Source organism: Scyliorhinus canicula, chromosome 4, assembly GCF_902713615.1.
Source record: "Scyliorhinus canicula chromosome 4, sScyCan1.1, whole genome shotgun sequence".
In the NCBI taxonomy this organism is placed as follows: Eukaryota; Metazoa; Chordata; class Chondrichthyes; order Carcharhiniformes; family Scyliorhinidae; genus Scyliorhinus; species Scyliorhinus canicula.
The window spans coordinates 138,912,785-138,928,074 of NC_052149.1; the positions used below are offsets into that span (position 1 = coordinate 138,912,785).

Below are 15,290 nucleotides of genomic sequence, written 5' to 3' on the forward strand. Positions count from 1 at the left end.
TGATGCGCTATCAATTGTACTAAAGACTCGAATGGGTACAAGAGAGGCTTTATTACAGTTAGATGTTTATCCTCCGACTGCAGCTGGTAGAATGGCTGCTCAGGAGAACTCATACATATTTATACGGTTCCTCGTGGGCGGAGCCAGCTGGCAGGGGCTACCGGTGAACCTGTAGTACAGGGACTGCTGTACATCCCCTAATACAGGCACACACACAATTACACAGTGGATCACCACATTCACCCCCTATTAAAAATAGGTCCGGCGGGTGTGGCGTGGAACTATATACAAAATTGTGAATTATTTACAGAGGGGAGGAAAAAAAATTATGTGTCCATCTTGTAACCCGGTGCCTGTCAGAGGTTAAGTCTGTCCGGTGATCTGACGGTTCGCTGGGAGCGACGTAACAGTGGTGGCGATGTCTGTACAGGCGGTGGCGGCATCGACGGCGTCGGTGCTGGTGGTGTTGGTGCTGGCCAGTAGCTGGATGACTCCGGGAGCGTGCCAAAAACTTCCTCGTCCTCTAGCGTGGGCAGGGGAAGGAGGGATGGACCTGGTGGGGCTGGTGTTGGGAGCGCGGGTGGCGCGTTGGTGGGGAGGTATGTGGGAGTGGGATTGGCACCCGAGGGAGCCAGGTCCCTGAGTGAGACCGTATCCTGGCGGCCGTCGGGGAACTCCACGTAGGCATACTGGGGGTTTGCATGGAGCAGGCGTACCCTGTCCACCAAGGGGTCCGCCTTGTGGAGTTGGACATGCCTACGCAGTAGGACCGGCCCTGGAGCTGCGAGCCAAGTCGGGAGCGACGCCCCGGATGTAGACTTCCTAGGGGAGGTAAAAACACGTTCATGGGGTGTGTTATTCGTGGCAGTGCATAGTAGAGACCGGATGGAGTGCAATGCATCCGGGAGGACCTGCTGCCAGCGAGTGGCTGGGAGGTGTCTGGACCATAGGGCCAGCTGGACGGCCCTCCAAACCGTCCCGTTCTCCCTCTCTACCTGTCCGTTTCCCCGCGGGTTGTAGCTGGACGTCCTGCTGGAGGCGATACCCCTGTTGAGCAGGAACTGATGCAGCTCATCGCTCATGAATGAGGATCCCCTGTCACTGTGGATGTAGTCGGGGAAACCGAACAGAGCGAATATGGAATCGAGGGCCTTGATGACGGTGGCAGACGTCATATCCGGGCATGGGATGGCGAATGGGAACCTAGAGAATTCATCGACCACACTAAGGATATATGTGTTGCGGTCGGTGGAGGGGAGGGCCCTTTGAAATCCACACTGAGGCGTTCAAAGGGGCGGGACGCTTTCACCAGGCGCGCGGGGTCTGGCCGGTAGAAGTGCGGCTTGCACCCCGCACAGACCTGGCAGTCTCTGGTGACTGTCCGTACTTCCTCGACGGAGTAGGGCAGGTTGCGGGCTTTGACGAGGTGGTACAACCGAGTGACCCCCGGATGGCAAAGGCTCTCGTGCAGGGCACGGAGCTGGTTCACTTGTGCGCTGGCACATGTACCCCGGGAGAGGACGTCTGGGGGCTCGTTGAGCTTGCCGGGGCGATACAAGATCTCGTAATTATAGGTGGAGAGCTCGATTCTCCACCTCAAGATTTTATCATCCTTGATCTTGCCCCGCTGCGTGTTATTGAACATGAAGACTACCGACCGCTGGTCAGTGAGGAGAGTGAATCTCCTCCGGCCAGGTAATGCCTCCAGTGCCGCACCGCTTCAACGATCGCCTGGGCCTCCTTTTCAACGGACGAACGTCGAATTTCGGAGGCATGGAGGGTGCGGGAAAAGAATGCCACGGGTCTGCCTGCCTGGTTTAGAGTGGCGGCAAGGGCGACATCTGAAGCGTCGCTCTCTACTTGAAAGGGCACTGTCTCGTCTACCGCATGCATCCCGGCCTTGGCTTTGTCTGCTCTAATACGGGCGAAGGCCTGTTGTGCCTCGGCTGTGAGGGGAAAATGTGTGGACTGGATTCGTGGGCGGACCTTGTCCGCGTATTGTGGGACCCACTGGGCGTAGTAGGAGAAGAACCCCAGGCAGCGTTTGAGGGCCTTGGGGCAGTGGGGAAGGGGAAGCTTCATGAGGGGGCGCATGCGGTCAGCATCGGGCCCCAGGAGTCCGTTTTGGTCTACGTAGCCGAGGATGGCCAAGCGGTTAGTGCAGAACACACACTTCTCCTTGTTGTAAGTGAAGTTGAGGAGAGATGCGGTGTGGAGAAATTTGGCAAGTTTGGCGTCGTGGTCCACAATGGCGGTGCCCATTGTGCAATCGGCTGAGGGAAGGGAGAGAAATCGGGCGCGATAGCGGCAACTGCGCGGGCCTGGCACACTGCCGCAAAGTGGCCCTTCTTGCCGCATGATTTGCAGGTGGCGGCGCAGGCTGGGCAGCGCTGGCTGGGGTTCTTCTGTTGGCTGCAGAAGTAGCAGCGGGGACCCCCAGAGTGCGCGGTGTGGTGGGCAGCGCAGGCATATTGTGCAGGAGAGGCCCCAGTCGGGGGGGTCGGTTGCGGGGTCCACGAGGGGTAGGATGGGTGGGCCGTGCGGCGAGCGGAGTAGGACTGTACATTATGAGAAGCGACCGTCATGGAGACGGCTAAAGCTTTCGTCTCCGTTAGGTCGAGCGGGGCCCCTTCCAGCAGTTATTGCCGGATGGGGTCCGATGCAATCCCCGTCACGAATGCATCACGCATGAGGAGATTGGAATGTTCCATGGCCATGACGACCTGGCAGCCGCACTCCCGTACGAGAGGGATAAGGGCTCGCCAGAAGTCTTCAATCGACTCACCAGTTAGTTGTACGCGAGTGGCGAGTACATGCCTTGCAAACAGAGTGTTCGTCTTCTGGACGTAGTTTTCTTTAAGGAATTCCATGGCGCCTGTGTAATTCGGCATGTCCTGTATCAGCGGGAACATGCTGGAGCTCAACCTTGAGTAGAGGACCTGGATTTTCTGAGCTTCCGTCGGCTCGGGAGTCGCTGAGTTGATATAGGCCTCGAAGCAAGTGAGCCAGTGATTAAAGTCCTTTCTGGCGTTCGGCAATTGCGGATCCAGCTGCAGGCGATCTGGTTTGATCCTGATGTCAATGATGCGGAAAATCTAACTGTAATAAATTGATGCGCTATCAATTGTACTAAAGACTCGAATGGGTACAAGAGAGGCTTTATTACAGTTAGATGTTTATCCTCCGACTGCAGCTGGTAGAATGGCTGCTCAGGAGAACTCATACATTTTAAAGGGCTCCTTGTGGGCGGAGCCAGCCGGCAGGGGCTACCGGCGATCCTGTAGTATAGGTACTGCTGTACATCCCCTAATGCAGGCACACACACAATTACACAGTGGATCACCATACCATCCTACATTATTTGAATGAGTGAATCGATGGACAGGACTGAAGGAGTTAGAATTGATTCACTCCAGTACAAATTCAATAAATTTAGTCTCAGTAGATAACATGACATGAATAAGCTGGAACCTGTCTTGGGGTAAAATGCTTTTAGAGGAACAGCTGATTTGAGCAATAGTTTCCAAAGTATTCCATGACTGGGGGTATTCATCGTACATCATCTATAATGTTCAGACTAATTGACAGCGATTGATTGCTGAGGTTAGTCAACATTATCATTGATACTGGCTTGGTGAACTAGACGAACTGCGGATTCACCATCACTGGCCCCAACAAACAGGATGAACACAGCTGAGGTGCTCAGGCTCTGTTTTTACCCAGGAGGAGGAAAGTGAACCAGAGACAGAACCTTTGCCAGCACTTCCTCATCGATTTAAGTGGTGAAGATATGCGCGTGGGCTTCCTCTCAGAGTTGGTGCATGCAGCGGGAGAAGAAGAAAATTGAATCAATTTGTGAAAAGGTCAGGAAGAGCAGTGAGTGTTCCCATTTTAGTAGCAATTTCCCAGTAGGCCTGTTCTAGCAACTTCAGCTGCAGAAATTACAGGCCAGCGTGCATTTATACAGCATTTAATGTAATCGAGTGTCCCCAAGGTGCTTTTCAAGAGCATTATCATCAAAATTGACAAGAACCATAAGAAGATATTTTGGACACATGTCCAAAAGGTTGGTCAAAAAGGAAGGTTTTAACAAGTGCCTTAAAGGAGGGGAGTGAGGTAGATAGGCAGAGAGGAGTAAGGAGAGAATTGCAGACCAAGGGACTCGGGCAGTTGGAGGGACAGCCATCAATGGTGAAGTGATCTTTAGAAATGTATTCAAGAGGTTTGGGCTTCACTGCATTTTATTGCCTTAACCTAATTACCCTTGAGAAGGTGGTGGTGAGTTGCCTTCTTGAACCACTGCAGTCCATGTGGTGTGGGTGCAGCAACAGTGTGTTCCAGCAACAGTGATTAAAATTGGGCCTGGGTAAGAGTCGAGAGTGAGAAGAGCACAGATATCTCGGAGAGTTGTGGGTATGGAGGAGATAACAGAGACAGCGAGGGGCAAGGTCATGGACAGGTTTGAAAACAAGCCTGAGAATTTTAAAACTGAGGTGCTGCTAAACCAGAGGCCAATTTAGGTCAGCAAGCACAGGGGTGATAGGAGAATGGAACTTGGTGCGAGTTAAAGTTTTGGATGATTTCAAGAGGCTGAAAGATTAGAAGCCAACTAGGAATAGTCAAGTGTGGAAGTAACTAAAGCACAATTGAGGGTTTTAACAACAGATGAACTGGGCTTGGGCGATCTTATGAAATAAACAGTCTTCAAAATTCCGTCTGGGATTCTCCCGCAATTGGCGGGCGGCCCGTACCGGCACCAAGAGCAGCGCGAACCAATCCATCGTCGGGCCGCCCGGAAGTTGTGGAATCCTCCGCACTTCCGGGGGCTAGGCTGACGCCGGCGGGGTTGGCGCCACGCCAACCGGCGGCGAAAGGCCGCTGTGGGAAGTTGTGCGTTGGAGCATGTGCAGAACTGCCGGCGTGTTTCCTGCACATGCGCAGGGAGTTTCTTCTCCGCGTCGGCCATGGCGGAGCCTTACAGAGGCTAATGCGGAGGGAAAGGGTGCCCCCACGGCACAGGCCCGCCCGCAGATCGGTGGGCCCCGATCGTGGGCCAGGCCACCGTGGCCCCCCCCCCCCCCCCCCCCACCAGGGCCAGATCCCCCCGTGCCTCCCCAAGGACTCCGCTAGCCGCCCTCCAAGCCAGGTCCCGCCGGGATGGACCATCTCCATTTCATGCCGGCGAAAACGGGTGGCCGCTTGGCCAACGGGGCTGGCAGAATTGCCGGGGAGTCCGCTGCCAACGGCCCCCGACCGGCACAAGGCGATCCCCGCCCGCCACCCGAAAACCGGCGCCAGAGAATTCGGCAGCTGCCGTTGGAGCGACAGGGCAGGATTCACACCGCCCCCTGGCGATCCTCTGACCCGGTGGGGATTTGGAGAATCTCGCCCTCCATCTCTTTTAATTTGCCACCAGCTTTCTCACCAAGGTGAACCAAGCCCTTAGAAACCTCTTGGAAATGTGAAGCTGGACACAGTATCAGTGGATCATGCAGCTAAAGGAGGTATTATAAAACAAGTCCAATCTTCTACACTTTAGGCCACCACACAGTGATGAGAAGCAGAGGCCTTGGTTGAATTTCCAACTTCCTGGACTTGCACATAAGGTGGCTGAGTACTCAGCAATTGTTATTTCAGATCATGCCCTGCACTGTATTGATTTCTTGCTTGAGTCTGGCCCCACCCAATGTCCACCCTGGAGATTACACACAGCATTATTAGCAGATAAAAAAATTTGTGAGCATGTGTCTTCTGACATAGAGGACTATAGAAAATTTGTCAAACGTTCAATATCACCTTTCACGTTGTGGGAGGCTCCGAAGACAGTCCTCGGGAAAAATGATCTCCCACACAGTGCATTTGGTGAGGACAGAGAGGGTGGAGCAGCAGAGACTTCTGGACTCCATCCTTGAGGTGGATCACCTGTACGTACTTGATCCTACTCCAAGTAGGAAAAAATTGCAAACCCAGTTCAAACTATTGTCGACTAACAGGGCGGTATGTCAGTTATGACGCTCCACGGGTACGTTTTATGAATGTGGGGAGAAGACCGGCCGCCTTCTGGCTCACCAGCTTAAACCGCAGGCAGCCTCCCGGGAGATCACACAAATACTCAATTCGAGCAGCAATCTCCTCAGGTTAATGCGGCTTTTGAATCTTCTTACTGCAAACTTTATAGATCGGAGCTGCCTGCAGATGGGTCGATCATGTTTGACTTTCATGGGCAGCACGGTAGCATAGTGGTTAGCATCAATGCTTCACAGATCCAGGGTCCCAGGTTCGGTTCCCGGCTGGGTCACTGTCTGTGCGGAGTCTGCACGTCCTCCCCGTGTGTGCGTGGGTTTCCTCCGGGTGCTCCGGTTTCCTCCCACAGTCCAAAGATGTGCGGGTTAGGTGGATTGGCCATGCTAAATTGCCCGTAGTGTCCTAAAAAGGGGGAGTTGTTGGGTTACGGGCATATGGTGGATATGTGAGTTTGAGTAGGGTGATCATTGCTCGGCACAACATCGAGGGCCGAAGGGCCTGTTCTGTGCTGCACTGTTCTAAATTCTAAATGTCCTACCCATCTTACCAGTTGAGGTGGATAGGAGCAGTGAGTTGGAAACCCCATTACTCCCTGAGATGGCACAGTAGCACAATGGTTAGCACGGTTGCTTCACAGCGCTAGGGTCCCAGGTTAAATTCTCGCTGTGTCCGCGTGGGTTTCCTCCGGGTGCTCCGGTTTCCTCCCACAAGTCCCAAAAGACGTGCTGTTAGGTAATTTGGACATTCTGAATTCGTCCTCTATGTACCCGAACAGGCGCCGGAGTGTGGCGACCAGGGGATTTTCAAAGTAACTTCATTGCAGTGTTAATGTAAGCCTACTTGTGACAATAATAAAGATTATTAATAAAGATTATTATGACATTTTTAAATGTATTTGGTTGGTGCAATCTGGCAAACCCCCTGGTCCTTATGGCTTTCCGATTGAATTCCATAAGAAATTCTCGGAGCAGCTTGTGCCTTTAATTTTAGACATATTCAATGATTCCCTATCCCGGGGGCGGTTGCCTCTGACCCTCATTCAGCCTCTATTACCCTGATTCTTAAGAGGGACAAAGACCCTATAGAATATGATTCATTTCGTCCTATTTTGCTTCTGAACTCGGATGCCATACTAATCGCTAAGGTGCTGGTGCTTCGGCTGGAGCCATGCCTCCCAAATATAATCTCGGATCATCAAACAGGCTTTGTGAAGGGCCAACAATTGTCAACCAATATACGTTGCTTGATAAACTCCCGAACCTGAGGTCATAGTTTCTCTTGATGCTGAAAGACATTTGAAAGAGTGGAGTGGGAGTATTTATTTGAGATTCTTGGGAGTTTTGGATTTGGCTACAACTTTATTTATTTTAAAAAGAATGTATTTTATTACAGACATGTATCAAAACATAAACACCCTGGCTACAAATTTATTTCTTGGATTCATCTGTTGTATAAGGCCCCATTGCCAGTGTTCATACGAACGCCTTGAACTATGATTATTTTCCTTTGAATAGGGGCACGAGGCAGGGCTGTCCACTCTCCCAACTCCTGTTTGCTCTGGTGATAGTGTCGTTCGCTATAGCACTGAGGTCCTCTAGTAAGTAGAGGGGGATTAGTCAGGGAGAGGTGGAGCATTGGCTGTCCCTTTATGTAAATGGACATTATATTATGGATCCAGCCCCCTCCGTAGACGACATAATGAAGTTGCTTAACATCTATGGCTCCTTCTCGGGGTATAAATTAAACTTAGGTAAGAGTGAATGTTTCCCGGTTAACCCCCTGGGAGGCGAGCCCAACTGGGGATGTTAATTTTTGCCTTACTGAGATAAACTTCCGTTGATTGGGGGTCCCGGTGGCCCACAACTGGGCCTCACTTCATAAGTTAAATTATATCAGCCTGACTAACAGTATCAAAGCAGATTTGCAGAGGTGGAATGGCCTCCCCTATCCTTGGTGGGTAGGGTTCAAATATTAAAATGAATGTGCTCCCTTGGTTTTTATTTTTCTCACCATTTTTCTCCTCAAATCCTTTTTTAATCAAGGTTAACAAACTGATATCCTCTTTTATCTGGGCAAGTAGGACTCCTAGAATCTGTAGTGTTCTGCTCCAAAGGGACAGACAATTGGAGGGCTTTGTCCTCCTCGATTTATTTTTTTATTACTGGGCAGCCAACATTCAAAAAAATGACTCAAAAAATACATTGTTATGGTTTAGCCATTTCGGGTCCATTTTGGGACAATTGGAAGCTCGTCCCTGTACTGCATCTACTCTCCTTGCAATAAATCCTGCATCATTCCCTTTTTTCCTTGTTAGATTTTCCTCAAACTCAGTGGTGGTCTCCTCCTTTAGGATTTGGAAAGGGTTTAGACAGCATTTTGAGCTCCTTTCCCTGTCTTCACTCGTCCCTATTTGCAATAATCACCTCTTCCTTCCTACTGCTTTGGACTCGACATTTAAATCTTGGGAGGTGAAGGGTCTGGAGTGGTTTGGGAACCTCTTTATGGAGGGGAGGTTTGCCATTTTTAGGGAGTTAGCTGAGAAATTCCAGTTGCCCAATTCCAGTCTTTTTAAATATTTCCAAGTTTGTGATTTTTTGCGTAAAGCTTTTCCTTCCTGTCCTTTGGTGCCACCCTCTTCCCTGATGACGAAGATTCGGTCTCTGGCTAGGCCTGATGGGGGGCGGCAAGGGGGGGGGGGGGGGGGTTATTTTGGACGCACATGGTCAAATCCTTTCAACTGATAATGCTCTGTTGAGTGGTGTGAGGGTGAAATGGGAGGGTGAATTGGGTCCTATTCTTTTTTTAAAATGTTTTTTATTGGGTGTTTGAACATAGTGGGCGAAATCCTCCGACCCCCACGACGGGTCGGAGAATAGCGGGAGGGCCTTCCCGACATTTTTCCCGCCCTCCCGCTATTCTCCCCCACCCCCCGCCCAACTCCCGACCCGAATCGCTGCCGCCGTTTTTTTACGGCCGGCAGCAATTCACAGCTGTTCGATGGGCCGAAGTCCCAGCCCATTACGCCGTTTTTACGAACGGCAAACACACCTGGTCTGGCTGTTCGTAAAAACGGCGTCACAAACTCGCTTTTCATAACCATGGCACCGATTGGCACGGCAGTACCACGGCCGTGCCAAGGGTGCCATAGGCCCGCGATAGGTGGGCACCGATCGCGGGCAGCGGGCCCGATGCCCGCGCACTCTTTCTCCTTCCGCCGCCCTGCAGTATCCATTCGCGGGGCGGCTGAGGGTCAACCCGGCCCGCGCATGCGCGGGTTTCGCGCAAATACACGATGACGTCATCCGCGCATGCGCGGGTTGGAGTCTTCCAATCCGCGCATGCGCGGCTGACGTCATATGACGCGTCAGCCGGCGCTAACTCCGGCAAGCGGGCTTAACGATATTCGTTAAGCCTGTCATGCCGGAGCCTACGGCGTCGGGCTGCTAGCTCCGACCGGGGACCAGAATCGGTTCCCGGTCGGGAAGGGGCGCGCTGCGGGCGCGCTCTGGGCGGGTTTGACGCCAGCTTTACGATTTCTCCCGTTTTGGGAGAATCGCGCCCAGTATATTTACAATTCTGCACACAGAGTGAAATATAAAATAGACTGGTAGGACATTGTACACCAATTCAAAAACAGCAACTGTGTATAGTTAGCAATGTTACGTTTAACAAATAAGTAGACACATGTTTGTGGGGGGGGAGGGGGGGGGGGGGGGGGGAACTGGGGAGGGAACATTTGTGTGCCGGAGAAACAATTACAGTAGTTATGTCCAATACGAGGGCAATACGAGAATGGATCTGGTGTTGGTGTTGTTAATTGCTTCTCCCGGGCTGTTTTCGCTGCCATTGTTGTTCCGCGTTCACCTCCGCTTCGGCCGTTCGTCCCGTCTTTCTCCCATATTTTCTTGCTCTCTGTTACTGTATTTGCCGAGTTTGTTGTCGTTTCCCATGCTCACCTACCGGCTTTCATTCCCTCGCCTCACCCCGCTCTCTGGTTCCCCTCTATTGTTCCCTATCTCCTCCTTCTTCCCCCCCCCCCCCCCCCCCCCCCCCCCCCCCCCCGCCCCTTCTCCTGTGTTTCACCTTTCTTTTCTCTTAGGTTTAGCTGTTCTCCCCGCTGGGTCTTTCTGTCCATCTCACGCCTTGGCTACTTTCCCCTGATTCTTGGCTACTTGGCTATTCTCCTGCTTGTTCGTTGGCCACAGATTGGGTCCTATTCTTAATGGTGAGGTGTGGAGTGAGGCCCTTCATAGGGTCAGCTTCACGTCTTCATGTACCTGGCTGAGTCTGATACAGTTTAAGGTTTTGCATAAGACACACTTGACCAGGGCTAGAAGGAGCAGGTTCTGCCCTGGTGTTGAAGATAGGTGTGATCATTGCTCTCTTGGGTCAGCTAACCATATGCATATGTTCTGGGCTTGTCCCAAACTTATTGGTTTCTGGGCTTCATTCTTTAACACCATGTCGGAGATTGTGTCCGCTGGTGGCCATATTTGGGGTGTCCGAATCGCCGGTGATGCAGTCTGGGGTATAGGCGGATGTTCTTGCCGTTACCTTGTTGATAGCCCAGAGGCAAATTTTCCTTGGGTGGGGGTCTCCCACTCCACCTAGTGCCTCTGCTTGGGTGGGTGAATTAATGTCATTTCTGCATTTGGGAAAGTCAAGTTCACTATCAGGGCGTTAGTGGACAAGTTCTATCAAAGATGGTATGAATTTATTTCCCATTCTAAGGAGTTAGTCACCATCAGTTGTTAGGGGATTTGGTTAGTTTTTGAATTTAAGTTAATTAGGCGTTGTTTGTTGTTTATCCCTTTTCTTGATTGTGATGTTTTGCCTTTTTCTCTCTTTTTGATTGTTCTGGTTTGCAATCCAGTTTTGGGACCCAACTTCTGTCTTGGCACAAGTAATTGGGAATAGAAGCAAGCACCTGTCTGCTCTGCATGGCGACCTTTCACACTGTTTAGAAACATGGGGCGGAATTCTCCGACCCCCTGGTGGGTCGGAGAATCGCCCGGAGCCAGCGTCAATCCCGCCCCTGCCATGTACCGAATTCTCCGCCGCCCGAGAATCGGCAGGGGTGGGAATTGCGCCGCGCCGGTCGGCGGGCCCCCCCGTGGCGGTTCTCCGGCCCGCGATGGGCCGAAGTCCCACCGCTGACAGGCCTCTTCCGCCGACGTGGTTTAAACCACCTCTGGTGCCGGCGGGATTGGCGGCGCGGGCAGGCTCCGGGGCCCTGGGGGGGGGGGGGCTGGGCGATCTGACCCCGGGGGGTGCCCCCACGGTGGCCTGGCCCGCGATCGGGGCCCACCAATCGGCGGGCGGGCCTGTGCCATGGGGGCACTCTTTTTCTTCTGCAACTGCCATGGCCTTCACCATGGTGGAGGTGGAAGAGACCCCCTCCCCTGCGCATGCGCCGGTATGACGTCAGCAGCTGCTGATGCTCCGCGCATGCGTGGACTTACGCCGGCCGGCGAAGTCCTTTCGGCCCCAGCTGGCATGGCGCCAAAGGCCGTTCACGCCAGCCGGCGAAGTGGGAACCACTCCGGTGTGGGCCTAGCCCCTAAAGGTGCGGAGAATTCCGCACATTTGGGGAGGCCCAATGCTGGAGTGGTTGATGCCACTCGAATACGGCGGGACCCCCCGCCCCGCCGGGGAGGGGAGAATCCCGCCCCCGAACATAGTCATTAAAAAAACTCCTGTTTATATTTCTACTGAGCATTACGCCAGGATTGCTTCCTGAAACCTTTGGAGACTAATTGATCGAGATTGATTATCAGAAGGGCTGCACGGTGGTGCAGTGGGTTAGTCCAAATTCCTCAAGGCGCCGAGGTCCCAGGTTCGATCCCAGCTCTGGGTCACTGTCCGTGTGGAGTTTGCGTGGGTTTTGCCCCCACAACCCAAAGATGTGCAAGCTGGGTGGATTGGCCACACTAAATTGCCCCTTAATTGGAAAAAAAAATGAATTGGGTACTCTAAATTTAAAAAAAAAGATTGATTATCAGGTTTAGCAAAGCGACAACCAATATCATCGGAAGTAAATTTAGATGGAGCTCAGAGTTTGTTTCATTCAGCTATTCCTGTGTTTCTAAAGTTGGGAAACATTTTGGAAAGACTTGCAAGAAGTGGTACTGTTCACAGCATCATATAATACCCCCTCATTCCCTCTTTCTCAGTGTGATATAATTAGTATTGTTCAGAACTGATTGCGGTTGCCTTAATCTCTAACTGAATCCTCCTACCCATATTGTTTCCACAGGGAGGACCTGCTGCCAATGTGACTGAGCAATGAGTGGGACAGGTAATTCTGATGTTAATGAACATAACAAATTACTATTTACAAGTAGGAAAACATAAGGGGTAGATTGGGTTAGGATGGAGGAGGAATCTTGTAAGGGGTCTAGTTTGAGGGCTATAGTGACGGCAGCATTGCCAATGGCTCTGAGTAGGTATTCAGGGAGCCCAGTGATTCAGTCCACGGTGAAGATATGGAATCAGCTGAGGAGGCATTTTAGGATGGAAGGGATGTTGGTGCTAATATCGCTGTGCAAGAATCATGGGTTTGAGCCGGGGGGGAATGGATAGTGTATCTAGGGGGTGGAGGGAAGTGGGGCTGGTCAAGGTGAGGGATTTGTATTTGGAGGAAGGGTTCGCCAGTCTGGAGGAGCTAAGGGAGAGGGTAGAGCTGCCGAGGGGTAGTGAGTTCAGGTATCTACAGGTTAGGGACTTTGCATGACAGGTCTGGAGGGGGTTCCCTGGATTGCCAGGATACACCCTGCTGGAGCGACTGCTGTTTCCGGATGTGGAAAGGAAGGGAAAAATTGGGGATATATATAAGTGACTGGGGGAACAGCGAGGTGAGCGGGTGGTGAAGATCAAGGAGAAATGGGAAGCGGAGTTGGGAATTGAGATCAATTGGGGAGTATAGAGTGAGTCGAAGGGTAAACGGGACGTCCTCTTGTGCAAGGATGAGCCTGATACAGTTTAAGGTGGTGCACAGGGTGCATATGACTCGGGCGAGAATGAGTGGGTTCTTTCAGGGGGTAGCAGATGAGTGTGAGAGGTGTGGGCGGGGACCAGCGAATCATGCGCACATGTTTCGGGGTTGCGAAAAGTTGGGAAGATTCTGGGCGGGAGTGTTCGCAGTCTTAGCCAGGATAGCAGAGGAGGAGGTGGACCCGGACCCATTGGTGGCGATATTTGGGATTTCAGAGAGGCCGGAGTTCATGGAAAGGAGGAAGGCTGATGTCGTGGCCTTCAACTCTCTGATTGCACGGCGGCAAATTTTGCTGGAGTGACAGTCAGCATTGCTACCAGGGGTAGCGGCTTGGTTCAGTGACCTGTACGATTTCCTGTGGTTAGTGAAGTAAAAGTATGAGTTAATGGGCTCAGCAGGGGAGTTTGAGAAAAGGTGGGGGATGTTTGTGACCGTGTTTGAGGAGCTATTTGTCGCAGGGGCATTGGGGGGGGTGAGTAATGGGGAGGGGGGGGGGTGAAAAAGGGGAAAATGTGTACAGACTCTATAATTGATTGTTGGGAAGTATGTTTCCCAGGGTGTTTACTTGCTGTAACCTGCTTTGATACATGTTTGTAATGAAATACGTTTAAAAAAAAACAGTAGGTAAACACTTGTACGCACTTGTCTGATTTCAATGCTTTTTCCTCTCATTACTGTTCATCTCACAAAAGTTGCCATCCATTTTCTCCTGATACCATCACTTTCTTCATTATTGCCAACAATTCTTCTCATAGTTTACATTACATCTTCCTAATCATGCAACCTTCCTTTGAATCCATCCCTCCATTGAATCCATCCATTCTTCAAATCCATACCTCCTTCCTTCATTACTGTTTATCCCTACATCATTATCAAGCCTCTTCCAGCACTATTCATTGCTATCTAGTTCCACAGCCTCTTTTTCTCAATCCTGGTTCAGTATGAATGCTGATAGATCAGTTCCTAAGCAACTCTTCAGCAATAATCTTAACATTAATGGAAGTGAATCTGCCTCCATGGTGTGATATAATATCTCCTCATTCTCTCTCACACAGTGTGATATAATGGGCGAGAAGTGAATTCTGTTTGCATTTGAAGATATAGATTGGCCCATGCTTGGCCCTGTTGGCAGTCATTCTGTCGACTATGTGGAGACATCGCTGACAAATGGACATTTGGCCCTGGGTTTTTACCCATGGCAGCGACTCAGGAGGGGAAAGAGACCATGTCCTTGCTCTTTATCCTGCCCATGTAGGGCACAAAGAGGCACACAAAGTGGTAAATTGGTGCTTGTTCTTTTTCTAGATCTTAAATCATCAAAGCATTTCATTGAGAAACATCGGCTTGACCTGGTGGAAAGGATTTCCCTCGTTGAACCTCTCGTGGACATCCTGAGACAGGAAGATGTTCTCAATCAGAATGAATATGAGACGATCCGAGCTGGAGAAACACGTGCTGAGCAAGCCAGGCGATTATTGGATTCTGTCATCCATAAAGGAAGGAGAGCAATGGACATTCTCCAAGACGCACTGTGGCAACAAGACCAATACCTTATGAAAGAACTTAATCAATGAATAATCATCTAATTTAAGAGCCAGTTTGTCTTTTATATTGAAATGTTTTGAGTTATATAGTAAATAAAAGAAAAGAAGACTTGATTTGAAGATGGCCTCATGACACCAAGCCCAAAGCCCTTCACAGCCAATGAGAAACATTTTCCAAGAAGAGTCACTCTTGTGATAAAGGAAATGTGGCAGCCAATTTATGGGGAGCAAGATCAAAGCGGGCAATGTGATAATGACGGGACAATCTGTTCATAGGTGTTAGAACATACAGAACATAGAACATGGAACATTACAGCGCAGTACAGGCCCTTCGGCCCTCGATGTTGTGCCGACCTGTGAAACCCCTCTAAAGCCCATCTACACTATTCCCTTATCGTCCATATGTCTAGCCAATGACCATTTGAATGCCCTTAGTGTTGGCGAGTCCACTACTGTTGCAGGCAGGGCATTCCACGTCCTTACTTCTCTCTGAGTAAAGAACCTACCTCTGACATCTGTCCTATATCTAGCTCCCCTCAATTTAAAGCTATGTCCCCTCGTGCTAGACATCACCATCCGAGGAAAAAGGCTCTCACTGTCCACCCTATCTAATCCTCTGATCATCTTGTATGCCTCAATTAAGTCACCTCTTGACCTTCTTCTCTCTAAAGAAAACAGCCTCAAGTCCTTCAGCCTTTCCTCATAAGTTCTTCCCTCCATACCAGGCA

At 50.9% G+C, this 15,290-nt stretch overlaps 1 protein-coding gene across 2 annotated transcripts in view; it reads left to right on the top strand.

Annotated features, from left to right (window-relative positions):
- Nucleotides 1–14,682, top strand: part of LOC119965040 (apoptosis-associated speck-like protein containing a CARD) — a 33,044-nt gene extending 18,362 nt beyond the window's left edge. Inside the window, exons 1-3 of one of the 2 annotated variants that reach the window (XM_038795259.1) lie at nucleotides 3,842–3,863; nucleotides 12,281–12,322; nucleotides 14,324–14,682. In XM_038795259.1, the coding sequence (XP_038651187.1) occupies nucleotides 12,310–12,322; nucleotides 14,324–14,592 (282 nt within the window). In that variant the 5' untranslated portion in view covers nucleotides 3,842–3,863; nucleotides 12,281–12,309 and the 3' untranslated portion in view covers nucleotides 14,593–14,682. Of the gene's footprint in view, nucleotides 1–3,841; nucleotides 3,864–12,280; nucleotides 12,323–14,323 lie in introns of those variants that run through there. The other variant, XM_038795258.1, reaches the window with a different exon arrangement.
- Nucleotides 14,683–15,290: the final 608 nt, after the last annotated feature.